The sequence below is a fragment of the Equus quagga genome, chromosome 10 (genome assembly GCF_021613505.1).
Source record: "Equus quagga isolate Etosha38 chromosome 10, UCLA_HA_Equagga_1.0, whole genome shotgun sequence".
In the NCBI taxonomy this organism is placed as follows: Eukaryota; Metazoa; Chordata; class Mammalia; order Perissodactyla; family Equidae; genus Equus; species Equus quagga.
Genome location: NC_060276.1, coordinates 115,836,825 through 115,862,554, shown reverse-complemented (window position 1 = coordinate 115,862,554; position 25,730 = coordinate 115,836,825). Strand labels below are relative to the sequence as shown.

At 45.9% G+C, this 25,730-nt stretch overlaps 1 protein-coding gene across 8 annotated transcripts in view; it reads left to right on the top strand.

The window, feature by feature from the left end:
• The window catches only part of CLCN4 (chloride voltage-gated channel 4), a 67,998-nt gene that overhangs the window by 30,519 nt on the left and 11,749 nt on the right, over positions 1–25,730 (top strand). For 5 of the 8 annotated variants that reach the window (XM_046673220.1, XM_046673219.1, XM_046673224.1 and 2 more), the window contains 8 exons: positions 2,186–2,285; positions 6,382–6,569; positions 9,377–9,499; positions 15,117–15,323; positions 15,445–15,525; positions 16,671–17,216; positions 18,786–18,972; positions 20,633–21,031. In XM_046673220.1, the coding sequence (XP_046529176.1) occupies positions 2,186–2,285; positions 6,382–6,569; positions 9,377–9,499; positions 15,117–15,323; positions 15,445–15,525; positions 16,671–17,216; positions 18,786–18,972; positions 20,633–21,031 (1,831 nt within the window). Of the gene's footprint in view, positions 1–1,586; positions 1,834–2,185; positions 2,286–6,381; positions 6,570–9,376; positions 9,500–15,116; positions 15,324–15,444; positions 15,526–16,670; positions 17,217–18,785; positions 18,973–20,632; positions 21,032–25,730 lie in introns of all 8 variants that reach the window. The other 3 variants (XM_046673221.1, XM_046673226.1, XM_046673222.1) reach the window with 3 other exon arrangements.

Here is a 25,730-nt window from a genome sequence, read left to right as displayed (position 1 = left end):
TGTGTCATACGGAGGTGTGGTATGGAAGGTAATGAGGGGACTCTGGGACCAGACAAAGTGAGTACATCCTGCCCTTGACACCTTCAGGCTGGGTGACTTTTTGGGTTGCCATTTCTGGACCCCGTCTTCTCATCTGTAAGGATGGAGGTAATTATAGCTGAGGAATAAATGAGGTTGTGTGTGTATGAAAGCACATGTTATAGTGCCTGGCATCTAGGTGGCAATCAATATATATTTTAATAGGCAACAATAAAGTTATGTATTAAGTGCTAGGGGATAATTTAGGAGGGATGGTTAGGGAAGGGTTTTCTAGAGGGTGACATTTCAGTTGGGTCTTGAAGCATGACTAAGAGTTTGCTAGGCAGAGAAAGGGGAAAGGATTCTAAAATCAGGAATGGCCCTTTTTTAAGTCACAGAGGCATGAAAGAGCATGGCACATGTGGGCAGGTCAGGGAGCTCTGAGGTCTGTGGAGGATTCATGGAAGGGGAGGAATAGAGATGAGTCTGGCACCATGGGCAGTGGGGCCACACTGGGAATGATGGCCAGAATACAAGAAAGATGCATTGCAAAGCGAGAAATAGGAAGCTTGGAAATTAGCTCAGGAGGAAGAGCAAGAAGGTCTGACAAAGGGTAGTGCAGTTCAGGTGGAGAGAGGCTCAGGGTCAGGAGGTATTCAAACAAGCCACTGACGGGATTTGAGAGGGGGTGTTGGGGTCAGGAGGGGAGTGGAGTCAAGAATGACACCCTGGCTGTCGGCAGAAGGGCATGATGTCCTGTCATGAGTTCTGTTTCAGCTGCTTGGTGTTTGAGCTGTTTGTCCAGCCTGCAGCGGGGGGTGGTCGGCAGGTGGAGAGAACTCTGTGCAGTTCAAGGGCGAGGTCAGGGCTGCGCTAGAGAATGAGGGATCCTTGGCATGCAAGTGGTGCTGAAGCTTTAGAAGTGGCCACAGTGGCCTGGGTGTATAGAGGGAGAAGTAAGAAGGCAATTAGGACCCTGGGCAATGCCCGGATTTACTAGGTACAGTGGGAGGTAGATGGGGAGCCAGTGACGGACACTCAGACGAAGCAGGTGGAGGTGAAAGAGGGGAACCAGCAAAGAGTGGGCACAAGTGAAAGGAGGAGAGAGTGGCGAGGTCAGGGCTGCTAGCCACGTCCCCCTCCATGGAGAGGTAAAGTAGGAGTCGAACCAACAGTGTGGGGGGCTGTCGGTGACCTCAGGGAGAGCAGCTTCACAGTAGGATGAGGAGTGACATTGAGAGTGCGACTGTGTCACATCATTTCACACGGTTGGCCGGGAAAGGAGGAAGAGAGATGTGTAGGGAGGGAGGCAGAGTCCAGAGGATGGCCCAGCCCTTGGCTCCAACCTGGAGGACTGTGGGAGATGGGGCAGCCTTCGCTCTGGAGCAGGGGCTGAAGCGTGGCCGTCGGCTCGGTTCTTGTAAGTTGTTTGAGTGGAACACAGCCACGCCCGTTCATGCACACATTCTTTATGGCTCCTTTTGTGCTCCACCAGCAGAGGTGAGTAGTTGTGACAGAGGCCATCTGACCTGCAGAGCCGAGGATATATACTTTCTGTCCCTTTATAGAAAATGTTTGTCAGCCCTGCTCCAAAGGCTTATGAGGGCAATGACCATCTCAGAGGAATGTAGGATTCCGTTAACACGGGGAGGCGAAGGGGCGTCCTTCCAATGTGTGTAGACATCTCCATCTGCCTGGGAATCGTGATCCATGCCAGCTCGTTCAGAGTGCTTGCCATTAACATTTACCCTTGAAAACAACGGAAGGAAATGAAGTCTTTGTTGAAGAGGTTCTTTTGTGAACAGACCTTACAATGTAAGTTCAAATAGTAATTCTTATTCAAAATGGTGACACCCAATCGCTGTCTCCTTTCAGAATGGCCTTTGAATAATCAAAGATCAAATCACACTTAGTAAGTTTTTTTAATTAAGTGAATTTTTTGGGATTCTAATTCTTTGGAGACTGCTCTGGCATCTTTGTAGTTCTCTGAACTAGAAAGCCCATGTTATCATCACGGTGGGTAACTGAAGGATGACGTGAGTGGGAATTTGGTTGCTTAATAACATTAGTTTTCTCAATCACCTTTTTCCAGAGGAAACAGTTTCAGGGAAGGAAGCAAGAATTAGAAAATGTATCCAGATCAACGACTGCGTCTTTTTGTTTCTAGATAACCAGCAAAAGCAAGGAGTCCATATGGGAGTTCATCAAGAGTTTGCTGGATGCCTGGTCAGGATGGGTGGTGATGCTGCTCATCGGCCTGCTGGCGGGTACGTGGAAGGCCACGCAGTCCTCCCGGGGCCGAGCTGGAGGGGCTGGAACCCAGTGCCAACTGTTTGGGATGAAGGTCTGAAAATGGCGTGCTTCTCTTTCACCCACGCAGCGGATTGATTACTTGAAATATCTAAGAGCAAAATACACGACCCTACATTTAACATAAAATCTATCACCCAGAAGGCAAGACCCCAAGGCATGGCCGAGTGCGGTCATTGGCGAGCTGTAGTTATAGAGCTGGGCTGCCCTGTCCACGCAGCACGAAGGTTAATGCCATACTGGCTTTTATCGATAGCACACATTTTATATTCTATAGAACTTGGTTGTGTAGAAGGCAAGAGAATATGGGAAAGTTTTGATCTCTAATAATAAAACACCATGTGAGAGTAGCCTTTATACTGGTAGGCCCTGGAAGGAATTATAAACATCCTGAGACACTGAAAATAATGCGAGACACCCGCAGGATCTGAGGTGGACCCTGGGGGATACCTCCAGCCTATGCATCGTCCTGACCCTCAGGGACTCTGCGTCCTTCATTTTCAGAATTCCGACATCATGCCTGTGAGCAGGAGATGTTTCCAGAGTGAATGGACAAATATCTGGAGGGGAAATTTGCCCTTTTAATATCAAGCACACCAGCTCTCTATGGAAATTGTTTCCTGAAACTTATTTCCTTTTAGCAGGCTGTGAAGGTTAATGTCTAAGAATAAAAGTGTGAGCATGCTAAAGAGATTCTCTTAATAAAAATCCCCTACCTGTAATAACATAATAGTAATGGTCATAGGATTGATCAGAGAATGACTATAACAGGGCATAGATACGAATTTTGTGATTTCCGCTCGCTCTTTCATTTAGTCCATATGCGATTGTAGGAGGGGCTCAGTTGCCCGGGAGGGGCTCCATCTGTCTTGGCATGTCACACAGAGCCAAGAGGAGTGCGTCAGGAAGAATCCTGGTCACAGCAGCTGTCCATCCACTTCTCCCATTCTATCCTTCCTCTCCCAGTGGCCTTCCCAGTGCATAAAGGCAGTAACGTTACTGTACCGTGTCCTTGTTCTTGATTCCTAGGAAGGTGAAATAAATAGGGAAAATGAAGAAATCTGGAATAGATGTTCTGGCGTCTTGCTGGAGTAAACAGCGCAGCATAGGTTTATTGATTAATCTAAGAGCCCCATTGGGCTGTTAAGAAATCTCATATTGACCACTTGGCTTCAGTATCAACCCAATTTCCATCAGTTCTTTCAGGAAGAATCACCTGGGGGATTAAAAAAAAAATCTATTGCTGCCTGGGCTTCAGTGAAATGGTATCCCTGGAGATGACGCCTTAGCATTGAGTAAAGGCCTCCTTCTCTTCCTCCCAGCCCCCGCCACCTGTGATTCCAATGTGCAGCCAGGGGTGAGAACCACTGGAGAAGGGTGATCCTGTGGACACATCCGCAAAAGAATATAGGAGGAAGGCAAGAATGGGGTGATACTGACATGAAGGTGGCTGAAGTATTCTTTTGATCTGGATGTACCTGGAAGGGAAAGCCAGCAAAGTGTGCCCTGTTCATTTTCCCGATCCCCAGCTGGTCCAACGGTGGAGAGGACTCAGGGATCTCACTGCCTGGCCCGTCATCTTCTCAGTGGCACCCCGGACATTATATTCTGACTCTCAAGATAGAGAAGCCCAAGCAAGGTCCACTCTGCAGGGCATTGATCAGAAGGCTCCACTAGGTGTCACTGTTGTTCCACGGAAGGAAGCTGAGATTCCCAGCACTGTCTGAAGCAGAGTCAGCCAGGAAGATTGGGTGTGGGCTAACAGTGATTATGAATGAATGAATAACAGTGGAATTTGGGGTGATCATTAGGTCTTGCCACTGGATATCTGCAGGACCCCTCCCTCACCTTTTTTAGGTCTTTGTTCAAATGTCATCTTCCGCCTCAGGCATTTCTTGACCACCTTTTATAAAAGTACATCTGCCCTCCTCAGCCTCATGCCCGTCACCCACTGTGTGTATGCATGTACGTGTGTACGTATCTATGTTTGTAACAGCTTTATCGAGATGTAATTCACAAACCATACAATTCAAGCAGTTGAAGTGTACAATTCAGTGGTTTTTAATATATTCACGGAGTGGTGCAACCACATCCACGATCAATTTTAGAACGTTTTCATCAGCCCCCAAAGAACCTCTGTACCCTTTAGCTATCAAGCGCCAGTGTTCCCAGCCGTCTCTCAGCCCTAGGCAACCACTAATCTACCTTCTGTCTCTCTATTTGTCTCTTCTGGGCATTCCATATCAATGGAATCATACAGTATGCAGTGTTTTGTGACTAGCTTCTCTCACTCAACATGCTATTTTCAGGGTTCGTCCATGCTGTAGCGCGTGTCAGTACTTCATTCCTTTCTGTTGCCACATGCTGTTCCATTGTGGAGATAGATCACCTTTTGTTTTTCCATTCCGCAATTGATGGGCATGTGGGTTGTTTCCACATTTTGGCTGTTGTAAATAATGCTGCTGTGAACATTTGTGTGCAGGTCTTTGTGTGGACATATGTTTTCATTTCTCTTGGGTATATACCTAGGAGTAAAATTGGTTGGTCAGATGGTAACTCTGTTTACCCTTTTGAGCAACTGCCGGTCTGTTTTCCAAAGTGGCCGCACCATTGTAACGTGCTGTGTTTTTCTCTCTAGCACCTATCACCTTCTAATGGTGCCCCCAGTTTATTTACTTATTTTTGTCTAGTGCCTTTCTCCCCCATGAGGTGCAATTCCACAAAGACAGGGACCTGAGTCTCCTTTGTTCACTGCCATAACCCCAGGGCAAAGAATGCTGACTGGCACATAGTAAGTAGGTGCTCAATAAATATCCCTTGAGTTAAAGGATGGGCCTGAGTTTCCTGATTTTCATTATTTATTGCACTCATACATTCAACATGGATATAGAGTTCCAACTAGATACCTGACATGGATACATCAACGGACAAGGCAGATGGCCTTTGTCCACTTAGAGTGGACACAGGGTCTGGACGTCTGGCTTGACCCCTACCGTGGCACACAAACCAGACAACAAAATCTTTCTTCCCTGCTGATAGACTAGTGGGAGTGTGTCTATACAGCTAACCATGACATCAGGGTGTGGGGATTAGTGATGGAAAGAGATGAGGCTGGAGAGACACAAGGGGCCAGCTGTGGGAGTCTGTGACGTGTTGAGGATTCAGGTGTTCTCCCAAGAAGAATGGGCAGCTTCCAATGTAAGAGGAGGAGAGCAGGGAGGGGTGGGCCCTGGTGCAGGTATATGGATGCCTGGTGTGGATGCAGGTGGGGAATTGATATTGTAATAAAGATCCAGTAACAGTTTGAAAACTGTAGTAACCTGAAAGTATTTCCTGCCTTCCTAAAAGACTGGAATAAGTTATTCTAGAAAGGGACTCAAGGTAGCCTCCTGTAGCCCACGAAACCCTCTATTTTATCCCACTTCTATTGGCCTTTAAAGTAGTTATTTACTTAGATCGATCCACAATCTCTTATCCATAATTTTAAAAATCCAGAAAGTTCTATGAAGTGAGATTTTCCAAGTTTGGTTCCCATTTGGTGGTAAAACCTTAGTTAAATAACAAGGCTGTTGTAGTTGTCACACCTCCCTTTTGTCCGAATTGTCATGTTTCCTTGAGCAACATTAACGGATGTGACCCCAGCATCCTGCCCCAGAAGCTGCTGAGGGCTTATGTCACTTAGCGGGCGTGCAGACCCTGTTTCTAAACTTTGGAAGACGTGATCTTGAAAGCTGCCCGGCTCCAGTGGCTTGTGGCGAGTGAAGAACTGCGTGTCTCTCTCTCCTGCTTGATTTAAGCTACCCGAGGACCCACATATCATTGGCCTTTGTATCTCCTTGGACTCGGCACTGCCTTGCCCACACCATAAATGCTCAGGGGATTTCACAATTAATGAAAGAAGCTTCCTATCTAAGTGGCAGCCCTCAGCAAGTGTATCTCCTCCTCAGGTGCGTGGCCTTCCTGGCCCATGGGCTCCCTCGTTGGCCCCATGTCGTGTTCTCATCGCATCATCCAGGGGCGATTCCTCTATGTGGCTCTTGCTGTTTCCTCCAGGCACCTTGGCTGGGGTCATCGATCTCGCTGTCGACTGGATGACTGACCTGAAGGAGGGGGTCTGCCTGTCTGCCTTCTGGTACAGCCATGAGCAGTGCTGCTGGACTTCCAACGAGACCACTTTTGAGGACAGGGACAAGTGTCCCCTGTGGCAGAAATGGTCGGAGCTGCTGGTGAATCAGTCAGAGGTGGGTTGCTGGGCAGCGTCCAGGGGTGCTTTGGAACGCCGCTGGGCGTTTGGGGAATGTCCCGTTTCACCTTCAAGTGTCTGTTCTGCTCATCGTCCAGGCTTCATACTAGTATGGCTTGGCTTTTTCTAGCTCTAATGTTCAAACTTCAGTTGGAAAGCCCTTCCCCACTGTTTTGTGTGCACGGTATATGTATATATTTTTTAAAGTGTTTATTTTTCTTACCAAGAGTGGTTTGTTGATCATGCTGAAGAAATAGGCTTGATTTTTATACCTTCTAATCAAGGCAAAAAGATATCTTTTTTTTTAAATAGCAGCTTTAGTGAGATGTAATTCACATTCCATATAGTTTGCCCATTTAAAGTGTACAATGCAGTGGCTTTTAGAATATTCACAGAGTGGTACCACCATCGCCACAATCTAAGTTTAGAGCATCTTCATACCCCAAAAGAAACCTTGTATCCATTGGTAGTCACTCCCCATTCCCTCCAACCCACCAGCCCTAAGCAACCACTAATTTATTTTCTGTCTCTACAGATTTGCCTATTCTGGATATTTGATATAACTGCAATTATACAATATGTGGCCTTTGGTGTCTGACTTCTTTCACTTAGCATACTGTTTTTCGGGTTCATTCATTGTTGTAGCATGAATTGGTACTTCATTCCTTTTTGAGGCTGAAGAATTTTCCATTGTGTGGGTAGACCACATTTTATTTATCCATTCATCACTTGATGGACATCGGTTGCTTCCACTTTTGCACTATTATGAATGATTTTGTTTTGAACATTTGTGTACAAGTTTTTGTGTGGACACAGGTCTTCATTCTCTTGCGTAGATACGTAGGAGGAGAATTGCTGAGTCACATGGTAATTCTATGTTTAACTGTTTGAGGAGCCGCCAGACTGTTTTCCAAAGTGATGGCACGATTTTACATTCCTACCAGCAGCATAGGAGGGTTCCATTTTAGCCACATCCTCATCGACACTTGTTATTGTCTGTTTTCGATTATAGCCATCTAGCAGGTGTAAAGTGGGCTCTCATTGTGATTTAAGTTATCTTCCAGTGCATTTTATGAGCGCATTGCAGAGGGTGTTTCTGGGCCTTCTGTGACGGGAATGTCCCAGGCACAGGGGCTCTAGTGGGGCATCACAGACTGGGGTGCTTGCCTTCATGGCACTTAGTGCTTCAGATCTGTATAAAAATCTTAGTTCAGGAAAAGGGTTAACTTCTAACTGAATTCAGTGGTTACCACGACTGTGGGTCATTGACAGATCAGAACCCCAGGTGAGGGGAAGCTAGGTTGCCAAGATTCACATTAGGGGTAACGTGAGGACTGTTGAAGCTAGAACTGTTCTTGAGAGATAGGTGTAATCGATTTATACATCTCCTCCGGCCCCCACTTTTTTTTTTGCCAGATTGGCTTACCACAGCTGAAGCTATTTGGAATGCACTTGGCCATCTTGCTAAACCTCTTTCTCAGTGGAATTGAAAATTAAGTCCTTGAAATCTCAGAAGTAGGCGGGGGTCTTGAAATCTCACACGTTCTCAGTGCTCTCCATTACTTCCAAAAATAAATTCTCTACTTGGGTTGATGGGAGTGGGCAGGCGAAATTGGCTGGGCGCCATATTTTATTCCTTCTCTCCTACTTGCAATATGTTTTTTTTTTTTTGGAATTATGGCCCCGAATATGACTTTTCAACCATTTCTAAGATTTATACTTTGAATTGAAGAATTACTGTTAGCAAGAGTGAGAAGTTATTTTTAGTCTCAAAACAGTACATTTTTAAGTAGGCAAAATGTATTCCTCAGTCTGATTTCTCACCACATAGGGTGTGAATATATGTGAGTGTAAAGGCCAGAGCAGTCTCCTGGAACGTGTTTTTGCATTTAATAGATGCACATGGGGCCGTGTCCATGGCCTGACTTGTAGGTGACCCCGCTTTCCTTCCCCGCTTCACTTGAGTATTCCAGATGGTGACAAGAAGAGGAGGCCTGGGAAATGTGGTCTCTACCCTGCAGACCAGGTCCTCAGCGTGAGAGACCCCAGACTATGTGTTCGGTTCGGAAAGCATTCTCCACACATCAGATAATTTGGAATAAATGGCTCAGTGAATTATTCTGAAGGAGATGATCAAGTTTTCCCCTCTGAAAGGGCTTCTCAAATGTTAGCCTGCATCGGAATCCCCTGGAGAGCTTGTTGAAACACATGTTGCCGGGCCCCCTCCAGAGCGTCTGCCGCAGCGGCTCTCGGCGGGGCCTATGACTCTGCATTTCCAGCACACGCCCAGGTGATGCTGCTGCTGGTCCGGGGACCACATTTGAGTGGCAGTAATTCTAAAATCCGGTCCCCACCTTGCTCATTGGCAATGCTGCTGCTTGCTACGCATGGATGTGGCCTTAAGGAAAGCTAGGAGAGGTCGATCCACTCCAGACGAGACAAAAGAAACCTTCCAGGGTCTCGAAGGCAGAATTTTCTGCATCACACCTTTCATTAACTGTAGTGCAAGTGGTGATTAAAACCAAGTGTCGTTCACGGTTTCTGTGCCTGCCGAGATCTCGCCTGGAAGAAGCTATGTGTTAACAGCTCCTGGAGAAATACCCGGTGCTGGGTTTCTGTGTACCGACTGTAGCAATAGCAACAGCTGATAGAAGCAAGGCTGGCCTTTTGGTTGACACAGGACCGGGAGAGAAGCTGTCCGGTCCCATCAAAGCTGCCGCTCTGTCAGTGGAGGGGGCGGGGGGCCGAGTTGCTTGGGTCTGTGATGGCTCACGTGTTCTTTCTTGTTTGGTGTCTGTCGTTTAGGGGGCCAGTGCTTACATTCTGAATTACCTAATGTACATCCTGTGGGCGTTGCTGTTTGCATTTCTGGCTGTCTCCCTGGTGCGCGTATTTGCACCATACGCCTGTGGCTCTGGTATACCAGAGGTGAGTGGTGGCTGAATTTCTTTTGTGCCAATGATAAGCATAGCAAATATTTATGTAGCATTTATGTGTCAAGCACAGTTCCATGCATTTGACATCTGTTAACACACTTAGTCCTTACAATGAGCCTGTGAAGTAGGTACTGTTATTCTTAATTTGCTAGTTGAGGAAACTGAAGCACAGAGAGGTTAAGTACCTTGCTCAAGGCCACTAAGCTGGTAAGCTAGGAGTTGAACCCGTTCCGGCTTCAGGATTTATGCTCTGTATTCGGGATTTATGCTCTATTACTCCTCAGATGATTAAATTCTTGTCTTTGCAAACCAGGCATAATTCTTAAAGCATGTGGAATCTAAGTTCATTAACCATACCCATAAACATGGCACTTTAGTAACTTGTACGTGCATCTATGATGTAACGTGAAAAGACAATAGTGGAGGTTTCTTGCTCAGAAAGTTGACTGCTGAGTAAATTCCCTTAGGACTAGACTCCCTTGCCACATGTTGCTTTTCTGGTGACACGGTAATAGCAATCTTTAAAACACTGAATTCCACATTCAGTACATGCTCTGTGAATGCCCGCCTGTGAGTTTAGAGTTCTTATAAATATTTTTCAGCACTTTCATGTAACCAAAGTATGCAGGAAGTGACCTCAGCGATCAAGAGGAATGCCTGGGACTAAACTTCAAATCTAGGACCATCTACTGGGTAGAATAACGATAATTGAGCTAATTCCCAAAAAGCCCAGACAGTGAAAATTTTAGCCAGAAATAATTTTAAAAGTTTTCATATTATCTCTACAATCAGTGCAGTTCAGTTCTCCTTCAAGTTTGTGCTTCAGCAACACCCATAGGCAGTGGAGACGGTGACTTTAAAGATGTGACCAGTTATGGGAGTGGAGCCACGTTGGTCCCTGCTGCCCTGCACCCACACTCTGGTCCAGGCAGTTCATGGAAAGGGCTAGAGTCATTGAAAGATTGTCAAAAGAAAAGTTCAACATTGTCTTGCTTCAGGAAAGAGAAAAAAACCCACAATATGTTACGCTGAATTTTTGATGGTTTATATTAACATATTGCTGCAGGAACCTGGAAAACGAGCTGCATTACCATCCTAGTTCCTCAGTACAGCCCATTCTGCTATAATGCAACAGATGCCTTCCTAAAACTCACAGTGCTCTGCCAAATCACACAGCGGAAACCACAGAGCTCACGGGGCAAATGGGCTTACGGGCACGGCGCTCAAAAACTTCATTGGGGACACATATAAAAAAGATAGGAACCTAATAAAAATAGCACACTTTTACACACATTAAACAGTTAAGGAGTAGATAAACACTCCCTAGTGCACGTGTGAACTGGTAGATGGTGGAGGCGCATGCCCGTGTGCGTTTTGTGTCTCCCTGCATGGCTCGGTTCAGCTGGTATAGTTTTCTGCCTTCACCCCGTGTTTCCCCCAGATGAAATTGTGCATAAATAGACATGAAATTCACATTGTACTCAAGTTCTTCCCTAATACATGAATCGCATTGGAACAAATTTGTGTTTTCAAAACAAGCTTTATGGCAGAACTGACTGTATTTTACTTGCTATCTAAGACCCAAGGCATCGTGGACAATAAAAGAACACATTGTTGGCATCTCAGTTATGCTCCCACTGCCCAAAAGTGGCGATTTTTGACTCAAGCTGCCTTTTCAAAATAAGGACATGGTCCATGGGGCATTGGTGGAAAATTTAAAGCAGCAGTAAAAGGTGTGATGGGCAGCCCCATCTTCCCCTTCCAAGAACCAGAGATGTGTGGCTCAGCTCACGATCTTGTAGACAGAGCTCCAATATGAGCTCTGTCTGTGACGGGTTGGCTGGACTTGGCCTTCATCCAAAGTCGGCATCTTTAGTTGTGACAGCTGAACTCACAAGGAGTAAGTTACTGAGTCGAGCATTAAGTTTCCTGTGTGACAAAAATGCAAGGAGCACATTGATGTGGATAAAACTGAAAAAAGTGATATCAAGTGAAAAAAGTTGCAGAGGAATATATGAAGTATGATTCCATTTATATAAAGTCCGTAAACAGCCAAAATGAAACCGCATCCAGTTTAGTGACACACAGATGTGCTAAAGCTGTAAAGAAAGGCTGGGAACGATTGGGGCGACGGAGGAGGCAGGTCCCACTGAGGAAGCAAACACAGGGCTTTCAAAGGCACCCACTCTTCTACCTTAAACTTGGAGTGGGTACATGGGGGCTTGTGTTATTAATATGCTTTCAACCACATATGGTATGTAACAGATTCGTTTCTCTATTTCTAAAAGGGTTCACCATCATCTTAAAGTATCAGGATCCCAATGGAGGTTATAATGAAGTTTTGGTTATTAAGATTCAGTTGTAGCAAAATTTTCACTGTTACTATAGCAGAGCTTAAAATTCCTAACCTAAGGGTGCAATACCTGCCCCAGTTCTGGAGGAAAGGGGCAGAGGAAAAAGTCAACGTAAATCAATGGTTCCTGGATAAAAAGAAAACTCCTCCTGGTCAAAACGCAAGGCAGTCCGTAAACCGACTTCACTCGAATTGAGATACGAGGCCCTTCTTCACTTTATTAAAGATACCGAGCTCTTTAGAAATCCGCTTCTCCTGGTTCGAGGGGATCTGCTATAAGCAGTTGTACGGCGTGTGGCGTCAGAACAACTTTGCACGCAGTGCACTTCTGCGCATTTTGAAAATTGCTCATCCTCCCTACCATTTGCTTCTGACACATTTTGGTTACTGAGAATGGAAATTCCTTTGGAAACATCTTTTTAAAATGCAAATTTAGAGAACATTTTTTCTGTGTAATAAATGCTCTTGTCTAAGCTTGATAAAGCCCGTTGAAAAGTGACCAGTAGTTCTTGGACTTGGGAATTGAGAGAGAACGGGGCAAGGATGTCCCTCTCTCTTTCTCTTTGCTTCCTTAGTAGAACCACTGTTGACCACATAGAGCCGACTTTGAGTTGATGTTTCAGTTCATTACAAAACATGAACACTCTCACACACGCTTATTTACCTGAAAGGTTTTCACGGTACTGCCACCAAGTCGCAAATTGCCTGTAATACATCTCCTTCAAGCCCTGCTTGATTCAGTCTCTATTAATTCAAATTAAAGCAAGTGATTGGATTTTGGCATCTACTGGGAATGAATTTGCTTTCTTTAGTCCCTAATTTGATCATGACAATTTTATAAAATCATTTTAGAGAATTACAAAATACCTATTACATTGTTCAATTCACCACATGTCATGGCTGGCAAAGGCTCAGGTAATTTAGATGCTTGTAATTTTCTAAATGGTGTTATGCTCTTAAACTGTACCCTAGGGTCCAAATCCACATTAACTAACTGACAAAAAATTATAGGTAATTTTATTCGAAGCAACACAAAAGGACAGGATTGTGGCAGGCATAATAAAACATCCGTTAAATAAAGGGATCTGAGATCCCCAGAGCACAGGCTCAAATAGGCCAACTACCACTAGCTAAAGACCAGTTTAACCACCGCTAGTTTGTCTGCCATTAGTTAAAGGCTAGTTCGAGAAATCCCCTCTGATTATACAGCTAGAAGACCTCACTTGTGTTCTGTAGGAAGAGCTCAGTGAGTTCTGTGGAAATTCATGCCACATGCTTACTTGCTCTCGAGCTTTCTCTTTGAATTGACGCAGATCTCTATCACTAATTCCTGAGATGAAAATGGTCATTCACACCCCTTTAAAATTTCGAGGATTAGCTCACTTCACGACTCTGCCCAAAGGTCACGTGATGCTGAAGAGTGTTTCAGGAGCATCCCTTCAATACTGAGAAATTAGGAATATTTGCACTGCTCTTTTCAGGAATGGAGCAGTCGTTCTCTTCCTGGGCTGCAGTTTAGAACCACCTGGGGAGGCTGTAAAAATCCTCATGCCCAGGATACACCTCACAGCAGCACATCTAATCTCTGTGGGGAGAGCCCATCCCCACTGGTTTCTAATTCCCAGGTGATTCAAGTGAGCACCAAGGTTGAGAAGGACTGTACTAGCTGTTTGAGAAATTGATTTCTTGGCAGAGCAGTGCCCACTAGGAGGCACTTTGAAGTTATGTAAATATCCCCACACTGACGAGCGTTAACATTGTCCCATTGTGTGTTGTACAATGGGAAAACAGAAATTGACCACGAATTTCATTGGCTGACTCATTCCATGTCTCTAATTAATCTATGATTACAGACTTGTAAATTGCTAGCTCAGCAGTAAACATTCACTCCATTTCAGCCTATTGTGAGAGAGGTTGAAGGTAAAAAGTTATTTATCCGTTGGTGATGTTTATAAATCCAAAAGAATACTGTTTGGGGGGAAGAGGATTCCAATATATCAAGTTAATCCCTGATATTGGCACCCAGTTGAATTCCAAAAGTGTTAGGCAAACTCATGTGCGCCTTTAAGAAGAAAGCCATTATTTGGTATTTACAAAATATGGCAGATCTGAAAATGGAGCAAGACAACTCTCCCTGTAGTCAAAGTCCTTTTCAGTATAAGAGGGCAGAATTCGACGGAAGGAGAGGGGTTGTCGTGGATTCCAGCGTTTTTACATGCTCCCAGAGGTGTGTTATTAGAATGTTGAGCATTGTCTTTTTCCAACATCGCATTAAGAATGTTTTCAGGGGCTGGCCCCGTGGCTGAGTGGTTGGGTTCGCGCACACCGCTGCAGGCGGCCCAGTGTTTCGTTGGTTCGAGTCCTGGGCGCAGACATGGCACTGCTCATCGGGCCACGCTGGGGCGGCGTCCCGCGTGCCACAGGTAGAGGGACCCACGCGAAGAATATACAACTATGTGCTGGGGGGCTTTGGGGAGAAAAAGGAAAAAAATAAAATCTTTAAAAAAAAAAGAATGTTTTTAAACATACAGAAAAGTTGAAAGAATTGGACAGTAAACACTTATATACGCATGGCCTGCAGCAGGGGTTGGCAACTTTTCCAGGAAAGGTAGAGAGTCAGTATTTTAGGCTTTGTGAGTCCGGAGGCAAAATAGAGCAACTATTCTCACTAAAAGGCTAGTAGTCTTGTTTACATACTACATTTAAAAATGTTCAAAGCACTCTTAGCTCATGGATCATACAAAAATAGACAGTGGCCTGGGTTTGGCCCACGGACTGTAGCTTGCTGACCCCGACCTAAAGTTCAATTGACATTTTATTTGCTTTGTCACATAGGTTTCCATCTCTTTATCTTGGATATCTTTCAATAGTCAAAAATTAACAGTTAGAATGAATAGATACAAGTCTCTTTTCAACACAACAGCGGGTCACGTGAGCAGGATAAGATGCCATAAATAAAATGAGCCTCCAATAATTACTTATTCAGTCCTCCTTATCATCTCTTATTACTCTAGGATTTCTTCAGATTTACTGTGCATTGCATTGTTTCAGGTTTCCATTAATAAAATATAAAATTATATGTTAACATACATGCTGCTAATATGAGGTTGTGGCTAAATCACAAGCTAAAGTCACCTCTCTCCTGCGATTTAGTGACTCAGCTGGAACAAGGCCTCTCCTGTTAGTGAGTTAGTGATTTTCCTAGCCGTGGCCCTGAAGCAGCTCACTCCCCCTCATTGTCTGTCCTTTGTTTCAGATAAAGACCATTTTGAGCGGCTTTATCATCAGGGGCTACTTGGGGAAGTGGACCCTGCTGATCAAGACTGTCACCCTGGTGCTGGTAGTGTCCTCGGGCCTGAGCCTTGGGAAAGAAGGGCCGCTGGTGCACGTGGCTTGTTGCTGTGGCAACTTCTTCAGCAGCCTTTTCTCCAAGTACAGCAAGAACGAGGGCAAGAGGCGTGAGGTGAGCAGGCTTGGCTTCCATCCGCAGAGTAGGTCTCTGCTGGAAGCCCACCCCAGTCTCACCTGCACACGCTTGTGGGCACAAAGGCCCCGGGCCTTACACAGAGCTATTTGCCTTGCAGGTGCTTTCAGCTGCAGCTGCTGCCGGAGTCTCTGTTGCCTTTGGTGCTCCAATCGGGGGTGTGCTTTTCAGTCTAGAGGAGGTGAGAAGGGCAGCTGAGGGATTGGTGGTTCGGAGGGCTGGGGAGCGTGTGGATGGGTAGGGTAGCACAGCAGTGGGCCTCCAGCTCCAACCCTTTGAGGATTCAGTTCGAAGGAGTATTGAACAAGGTTCCTGCAGCTCGTTAAGGAGCCACAATATTCACCGTCAACATCTGTTTTCAAGAACAGTCATGCATCGCTTAATGACAGGGATACGTTCTGAGAAATGCGTCATTAGCGATTTCATTGTTGTGCAAACGCCATAGAGTGTACTTAACACAAACCTAAATGGTATAGCCTACTACACACCTAGGCTGCATGGTACTAATCTTACAGGACCACTGTCATGTCTGCCGTCTGTCATTGACATGTGGTGCTGTATTGTTTTAAAAATTGCCAGTTAATATTTTTTTTGAAGATTTACAGTCTCTCTCTTTCTCATAACCAACTTAATTAAACATTTTTGGTTTTGGCGACCCAGATGAATCTAGTCCAGGGGTCAGCGGACGTTTTCTGTAAAGGGCCAGATAGTAAACACTTCAGGTTTTGCAGATCTTCTGGCTTCTGCTGTTGTAGCAGGAAAGCCACCACAGACAACATGCATGTGAGTGGGCGTGGCTGCGTCCCAATGGAAACTTTCCTTATGGACGCTGAAGGTTGAATTTTATATAATTTTAACATGTCACAAAATATTGTTTTTCTTTTGAAAATTTCACATCACAAAATACCCTTTTTTAACCATTCTTAACTCACGTGCCATACAAATACATTTGCTGCGCCAGGGTTTTCCAACCCTTGATCTATTCTCTTGTCTGTAGAATCAAATCCAGAGGTTGATTTGCTTTGAGGAGGGTATCTGTGCTATAAACAGAATTATGATTAAATATTTTCATTTTTCTAAAAAAAATAGCTCGAATGCACCTTGACTAGCATCCATTACACCTTTAGACATAGAGTTTTCAAAGTATCTTTGTTGGTGTGTTTTAGTCGTAACTAAACCGAGACTGAGGAAGTGAGTACCGCCCGTCTTTGGTCTTGAGTGTGACTTTCGCTCCAAGTGCCAGTGGGTGGCTGCTGATCAGTGGGGTCAGGGCTCTGGACAGCTCTTCCTTTGGCCAGTCTCTAATTTTCTCCTTGTTCGTCCCAGGTCAGTTACTACTTTCCCTTGAAGACCTTGTGGAGGTCCTTTTTCGCGGCCCTGGTGGCAGCCTTCACTCTGCGATCCATCAACCCCTTTGGGAACAGCCGCCTTGTTCTCTTTTACGTGGAATATCACACGCCCTGGTACATGGCCGAACTCTTCCCCTTCATCCTGCTTGGGGTCTTTGGGGGCTTGTGGGGAACCCTCTTCATCCGCTGCAACATCGCCTGGTGCAGGAGGCGCAAAACCACCAAGCTGGGGAAGTACCCGGTGCTGGAGGTCATCGCGGTGACTGCCATCACCGCCATCATCGCCTACCCCAATCCCTACACACGCCGGAGCACAAGCGAGCTCATTTCCGAGCTGTTCAATGACTGTGGGGCCCTCGAGTCCTCCCAGCTCTGCGACTACATCAACGACCCCAACATGACCCGGCCTGTGGATGACATCCCAGACCGGCCGGCTGGAGTCGGGGTTTACACGGCCATGTGGCAGCTGGCCCTGGCTCTGATCTTCAAAATCGTCATTACCATATTTACCTTTGGCATGAAGGTAGGTGGAGGGGAAGGAAGATGTGGGGGTAACCCATGTCTTTCTGGCGATGGCACCCTACTCCCCAAAATGAAATTGCGATGGGAGGAGAAGGGGACCTGACCTTTACTGAATGTTTTCTTATGCTGAGCACTTGAATTCTTTTAATCAACAAGAAACTATGCTTTTGATAAACAACAAGCCTATGAAATAGAGATTTTAATCCCCTTTTATAAGTGAAGAAGCTAAGGCTCAGAGTATATCCTTTATAGAGAGATATGTCCAGCTTGGTGAACTTTCACAAAACACACACGCTTGTGTAACCAGCCCCCAGGACCAGAAGCAGAACATTGCGAATCCTCTAGAACCCCCATTGTGTACATCACTATTGCTTTCTGTGTGGTGTTTTTATGATTTGTTTCTTTTAAAAAAGTCTAAGAAACTGTATAGGGTGTACACGAGTGTGTAATGGTCAAACACAAACCCGAATTTTTGCTGTAAGAACGAGCTTGCGTGGACTTCATTAAACAGCTGACTGTCGGACTCATCATCTGCCAGCAGAGGGACTTGTTTCTCACTGAGGAAGACGCTAGCAGCATCTCCTGTCCCTGCTGGGAGAAGTCTATTTGAAGTTACAGGGATTAAATGACTGTGGGACAAGGGGCAGCTCAGAAAGGAACCATTTCCTCAGGAATGTCCCAAACTCTAGAAATCACACTCAAGGATCCAAACTTACCTGGCATTTGGTTAAAGATCCACTTCAGTCCTCAGATCGATGACAGTTTGGGGTGGGCATAAATGCAGCTCCCCTCAGGGTCGAGGTCACATGCCATCTCCGTGAACAGAGAGAGTCGCACGTGTTCTGTTGCACACGTCTGATCACTAGATACATTAAAATGTATTTTCACACAGCAAAATACAAAACACACTATTACCAAGATCTTTTAGTTTACATAGTCATTTCTTTGCTGCCTCTAACCTGGCTTGAAAACATTCAGAATACTTTTGGAAAATGCACTTTGTTAGGCAGAGGGAACTGCCGCATCTCTGACAGGTGTTTGGCCGCGGTAGATTCGAGGGGGCAGCGAGCCCGTGCAGAGCTGTTTGGAAGACCCAGGGCAGCTGCCCTGCTGCTTTCTGCTTCTTTCTTTTTCCTGTGAACAGGCGCAGGCCCTTCTTTTCCATTTTCATGCTGTGGCTTGACATTTAATTTTAAAAGCTAATCTGAATGACGCATGAGGGGAGAGGGAGAGTGGTGAGTATCTCTAGTGACAGATGCTCACTTTGAATGTTATTTGCAGTGGGGCTTATCATTTTTTAATCCTTAACAGGCAAACCAGGCCAGCTTTTGAAGGAAAGGAAATGAAAGTGTAAAATTGTGTTCTCTCCAAGTCACAGTAGATCTGACTGACTAAGCAGGTGACATCATTTGTCCCACCTTCCCCAGCTGACCTATTGTGAAGCCTGGCACCTCCTTTGAAGACTGTAGCAAAATGCAAGGTCGTTGAGGGGGTACTGTATACTGGGGGTGAGGAAGCGGGAATTCAGACTCCTTCCCTCATGCTTCTTTTCCCTCTGTGCTCCCTGGAGATCCCGTCGGGCCTCTTCATCCCCAGCATGGCTGTGGGAGCAATGGCGGGCAGGATGGTGGGAATCGGCGTGGAGCAGCTGGCTTACCATCATCATGACTGGATCATCTTCAGGAACTGGTGCAGGCCCGGAGCAGACTGTGTCACCCCAGGACTTTACGCAATGGTGGGAGCTGCAGCCTGCCTAGGTACAGCCACAGATGGGGGAGCAGGGGTTGCAAGAAAGGTGTGAGAGACTGACCACAAAGGCTGATCTGGTTTATGGACTGGCAAGAAGGAAGGCATGGACTTGCGTGTTTGCATTCTCAGGATAGGCAAGGTTGTGCTGCTGTAACAAGTAAAGCCCTCATGCTCACTGGCTTACCACACCGAGGCTTCTATCTCGCTCATGATGTGTGGTCCAGCCTCGTTATTTATGGATTCCATATTTGGGAAGCTGCCTGCTTGCTAAAATTTGTTGGTAACCCCTAAATCAGTACTTGTGGTGCTTTCACAGTCATTCTCAGACATGTGCAGAGTGGTAGAAAATTTGAGGTGTCTGACATGCGCGTTACCAGCTGAGCTTGAACAAGGTGAGGGCCCACCTTCTTGTTTCAGCTCTTACACTGCACATGACTGTCCTTTGTGTGGTCTATTCAGTGCCATGGTTTTTGCATTTTTGTGCCTTTTGTTAATGATTTTGCTGTTTAAAATGGCCTCTGTGTGTAGTGCCAAAGTGCTGTCTAGTGTTCCTCAGGGCGAGAGGGCTGGGGTGTGCCTCAGGGAAAATCCGTGTGCTAGAGAAGCTCCATTTAGGCATGAGTTGCAGTGCTGTTGGCCGTGAGTTCAGTGTGAATGAATCAATTCCATCTATTAAATGCGATGTACTTAAACAGAAACACACATAAAATAAGGTTTTGCGTTGAATGGTTGACAAAAATGTTGTGACCAGAGGCTTGCAGAAACCTAACCTTATCTTTGCTCTAGGGCAGTGACTCAGTATTTGCTAATTCAGTGTTTGGCGACTTTATAGATCATAACCACTGCAGATAATGAGAATCAACTCTGTGTGTGTGTGTAATGTGAATGTGTAATGTGTGTGTAATGTGAATTAGCAGAGGGTTTTTCTCCGCTCAGTCATTCAGGGACCCGGGCTGATGGAGTCTCTACCATGTTGCAGTTGTACCATCTAGAATAGTGGTTTTCAACTGGGGGCGGTTTTGCCTCTTAGGGACACTGGGCAATGGAGGAGACATTTTGGATGTCACACCTTGAGGGTGCTACTAGCATCTAGTGGGTGGGGTCCAGGGATGCTGCTAAACGTCCTATAGTGCACAGAACAGCCCCACAACAAAGAACGATCCAGCCCCAAATGTTCCTAGTGCTGAGGTCAAGAAACCCTGGTTTCAGCTCATTGGAAGATTAGGAGTTGGTATGGATTCTCCCTTTGAATATCAAGGGACACAAGGGTGGGTCCCTCTCCTGCCTATAGCCCCAAAGAATCTCTGCAGTTTTCCAGCTTCTGGCGTTCTGGAAGACAGCCCTACTTGCTGAGTCAGAAACCTGCATAGTCCACATAGGATCCACTCACCAGAAAGCAGCGCATGTGGTCCTGGGTGAATAGACAACCCAGTTGTCCCTCACTGGAGAAGGGCACCCCAGTCATATGTGACTTAGGGCTCCCTGACCACGGCTCTATTTGAGAGAGCCTTGCCCCTGTTCCAGAGGTCTGAGCATGGGCAGCACGTAGGACTGTCTCCTTGGAACAGGTCAAGAGCATTTATAGCCAGCTTGTCAATGTCCACGATTCATGCCCTCTTGAGGGCCTGGAGTTGCATTTTGGAATTTCATTCCTCTCTCTGGCTGCAGGTGGAGTTACCAGGATGACGGTGTCATTGGTGGTCATCATGTTTGAATTAACTGGTGGTCTAGAGTACATTGTGCCCCTGATGGCGGCAGCTGTGACCAGCAAGTGGGTGGCTGATGCCTTTGGGAAAGAAGGCATCTATGAGGCCCACATCCACTTAAACGGGTACCCATTTCTGGACGTGAAGGACGAGTTCACCCACCGCACGCTGGCCACTGACGTCATGCGGCCGCGGCGGGGAGAGCCACCACTGTCCGTGCTCACCCAGGACAGCATGACCGTCGAGGATGTGGAGACGCTCATCAAGGAGACCGACTACAATGGCTTCCCCGTGGTGGTCTCCAGGGACTCCGAACGCCTCATTGGATTTGCCCAGAGGAGGGAACTGATTCTAGCAATAAGTGAGTAAAGAGAGGGAAACTCACATTTTACTTAGAGATGAATGGCAGCCTTTGTACCCCCCAAATTCTCCAAGACGTGAGAGAGAATGTACAAAAGTCAGAGGGCGTTAAGCCAGGGCCTCACACACTTTGATGTATATTCAGATCACCTGAGGATCTAGTTAGAATGCAGATTCTGATTCAGTGGGTCTGGGATGAGACCCAAGACTGCATTTCTCCCAAGCTCCCGATTAATGCTGATGCTGCTGGCCCCCAAGTCAGACCGTGAGGAACAGTGTCCTGGGAGAGGCATTCTTGGCTGGAAAATGACTGCCACGTTTGCAAGCAGCCACCTGGGCCCCACTGTCGCTAGGAGGCAAGCCGCTGCCACTGCTGCCTTTTAGGGAGTTTGGGGTGAAGCTGAGGAGGAGGAGGTGGGAGAGCCTGGACTGGCCTGGGTCAAGCCGGGCTCCGGGACGGACTGGCAGGCGGGCTTACCGTCCTAGCCTGTGAGTGCTTATCCTCAGTTGCCTCCCTGGGCTCCGCACAAGCCTTTCCCTTCACTTTATGACATTATGTCTGATTCCACCAGTTCCAGGCCCGCGTGGGTTAACGAGCAGATGTCAAGGCAGTCCCGTGTGATGCTTCTCTTCTTGTGCTAACTGAAATTAGCTGGGCTGAGGGGCAGGCAGTTGAGTTGGGAGAGGAGAGAGGGGATGATGCCCAGGAGGAGTGTCCCAGAGACAGGTGGCTCAGAGAAGCAAGCCTGCGGGCTCCATCAGCTTAGGGGTGACTGTATTGGAAGGAGAGCGGGAGGTAGAAGGATTCCCAAGGCCAGGGTCTGGGTGTGAGTCGTTGGAGGCGCAGTGAGCCTTAGAGGGCTCCCTCAGGGTGGAGTCCCAGCAGACCTCTGATGCAGCCAGGGCAGGGACCAGCAGAGCGGCCTCGGCACTCTGCTCCTGCGATCTGGACACCATCCCAGCATCTCATGGGCTCGGGCCCACGACATGGCTTGTGTGTGCTTGACGATTTTCCTCTGTGTGCCGTCTTCCTGTGTATTCATGCAGTTTGCCCGTGGGGCTTGCCCGGGTACAGTTGCAGTAGGCCCCGCTGGGCACACACCTTCACCAGACAGCCCACTGCTTATCCCTGGCCTTTGTTGACTTTTTCTAAGGCTCTCCCTTTGAATTTCTAAAACCTCTTCATGATGTTAAATAGCTTTTAAAATATCTTTAGAGTATACTTCATCAGAGGCTTTATCAAAATAAGTTTAGATAAGCTATATCCTCTAATTTCAGCCTGTTGCTCATAGTTACCTCCCCCAAAACAGCAACGGATTTTGTGTTTTTAAACACAATAGCACGTTTGTGCTTCACTGCTCAGTGATGCTTCTCTTTATTATAGGTCTTGTCATTTAACAGGTAGGTCCTTTAGGCATAAATATTGCCTTATAAATAATGAGATTTTTTAAAAAGCTGTGTAAGGAGGGTTGGGTTTGTTTTAAAATAATATAATCAGCAGCCTTTAAAAAATGTATTCAATCTCTAAAATCTTTTAAGCAAAGGTTGAAATTTAAAAACTAAAGTAATAAATGTCACGGAATCCATTACCTATTGTGTAGCTCCAGGCACACCTGCTAAGAGACAGCTTCCTAATTTTGCTGAAACCCATTACTGTAATCAAGTGGGAAGCAGTAATTGTCATCAACCGGTTAGAGAAGAAATGTAAGCTTGCCGAGTGGGCGCTCTCCTGGAAGCTATGTTTGGAATGTCTGAAGAGGCAACACGCCGTGTAAATCATACCTATATGCTTTCCATCAGATGAGTACAGTATTGAAGCTGCTATTTACATGGTTTGTGGAAAGGTGAGGAGTGTTTTGCTCTGAGCAATCAGAAAAGCTGTCTTCCTGACCTGTGGAAAAGGAAGAGTCCCTGTATTCCGGCGGAGAAATTCATGACCTGTATTGTGGAATTATATGCCTTTTTGTGAATATAGAAATATGATATTAGCATTTAGCTAGTAACTATCCCATGCCAGTTCAACTTTCAGGGGAATTAGGAGCAAAGATTATAGATAGATAGATCCAAGACAGTTTGGAGAGGAAAAGAATGGTAATGAGGCAAATAAGGATTTTTCTTACACATCATGTTTAAAATTGTAGCAACTGCTCACATGAAGCTAAAAATGTTTTGTTATTTTCAATGCATTCCTGGAATGCCAAACCATAGCCGTTGTCATTGTTAGAGAGTGATCGTCACAACCCCTAGGTAATGCGGACCTCTTCCCCATCACCCCCGAAAGTGTAGGGCTGTTTGGGACCGTTGTTCAGATTCGTGGTAGATGGAACTTTACCCTTTGGTGCTGTTTGCAGATTGAGGCTCTGCCTGTGCTCAGCGGGGCTCAGGCTCTTCTGGTTTTGAGTTCTGCAATTAAGCGAGGACGGGTTCAGAGAGGACTCAGTGGGAAGCCGCAAAGATGATTAAAGGGATGGAAAGTTAGAGTCATGGGCGAGAGTTAAGGGAACTCTCATTCTTTTCGTCTGGTGGATGATTTAATGATGATTCTCCAGCATGTGGAAGATGCTTACTTGCAGAACAGGATCCATGTCCAGGACTGAACAAGAGGAGAAGTGTCAGATCTGATGGACAGGCTATTTAGGGATAAAGAGGTTTTTTTCTGGGAGGGCTGTTAATTATTGGAGTAGGCCTTGGAGAACAGTGGTGTCATCTGCTTCTTTCTCCTGGGGATTAAAACATATACAGAGGGACTTCTCCATGCCTTAGTAAGCTATAACTTGTCATAAAGTAATCTGCTTTTTCTTCTAAATAGCTTTTACTTTTTTTTATCACATCATCTCTATACTAACCACCACTATAGTTGCTTCCAATTTTCCATTTTAACCTTTCTTGTTAATTACATCCATTTTATGGAAGCTTGTTTTTTTTGGTGAGGAAGATTGGCCCTGAGCTAACTTCTGTTGCCAATCTTCCTCTTTTTGCTTGAGGAAGATCATTGCTGAGCTAACGTCTGTGTCAGTCTTCCTCTATTTTTTGTATGTGGGACGCCACCACAGCATGGCTTGATGAGCATTGTGTAGGTCTACGCCCAGGATCTGAATCTGCAAACCCTGGGCTGCCAAAGCAGAGCATGCGAACTTAACCACTACTCCACCAGGCTGGCCCCTTATGGGAGCATTTTTAATGAACAGGATGTAGAGTATCACCTCTCTAAAAGCATAGTTACTCCAAAGTAGGCTTTCTCAACCTTAACACTGTTGACATTTGGGGCTGGATCATTCTTTGCTGGGAGGGGCTGTCCTGTGCCCTGTAGGGTGTTTAGAAGCAGCCCTGGTCTCTACCTACCAGGTGCCAGTAGCAACGCCATCCCCCAGTTATGAGAACCAAAAATGTCTTCACATATTGCCAAATGTCCCCTGAGGGTGGGGGCAAAATTGCTCCCAGTTGAAAACCTGCTCTAAAGCCACTGTAATAGCTTATGGGATTTGTGATTATTTCCAGTCTTTTAAATTTCTTGGCCTATCATAGTTTGTGAAATTCACTTTACCGACACTCTCTTAATTACCCTCTCTGCACCTGGCATTATGATCATATTGCTGCTAGAAAGTGGAATGTCAACTTGAATAACATTAGCAGGTACTCAGAAATGTGCATCATTTTTCCGAAGCTGTGGCCACAGATGCCAGTTCTGGTAGAATATACAACAAACCTCCTACATTAAAGACAGTTTTAGGGGGCTGGCCCTGTGGCGTAGTGGTTAAGTTCATGCACTCTGCTTCAGCAGCCCAGGGTTCGCCAATTTGGATCCTGGGCGCAGACATGGCACGCTCATCGAGCCATGCTGCAGCAGGCGTCCCACATAAAATGAAGATGGGCACAGATGTTAGCTCAGGGTTAATCTTCCTCAAAAAAAAAATCAGTAAAAATAAAGTAAAATAAAGACAGTTTTAAAGACAGTTTAACTACTTGATCTAAGCATTTAAAAATGAAGTTTATTTTGTTTTTTAAAGTAAAAGTAGTACTCATAGAATATTGGGAAAATCAGAAGCAAAAGAGAAGATAAAGAAGGCACCCACATTCTCAATACCATTGAAGGCCATGGTTAGTATTTGGTGCATTTCATTTTTGTCTTTTATGGTCTTTTACACATGTAAACATTGGGCTTTTTTGGGGGGTTTCTTTCCTAACACAGGCTCCCATGAGTCCCTGTGCTCCGGGAGTCTGTGCTCTCGCAGCACTGGATCATCCCCTGGGGGAGGACTTGGTTATCCTTTCATGCACAGATATTTCTTGCACATTCACCATGTGCTGGTTCTCTTAGGAGCTGGGCGTACAGGCATGACAGTAGCCAGTCGCTACTTACATGCTGTAGTTTACTGCAGGCATTTTGGTGACTGATGAAGATTTCTTGTCCAAACTGGGAGTAGATGGTTCACCCTAATAGAGAGATGCAAAGAGCTTTCTTGCTGGTTCTTCTTCCATTCTCTACCTTTTGGCCTGTACACAGCACCTCCACCCCAAAGTTCAAAGCTTTAAGATAAGTCTTTATAGTAGCGTTCCAAAGTGGCCTAGCAGAGCCCTTTTGGAGAGGGCGGCACTTGCCACTCTTAGAGTAGCAAGGAGCACCTCTTGGATCTCTAGCTCGGAACCCAGCTGATGCTTTCAGCTCTTGTTGAGCAGTGAATAATTCACGGGTTCCCCTT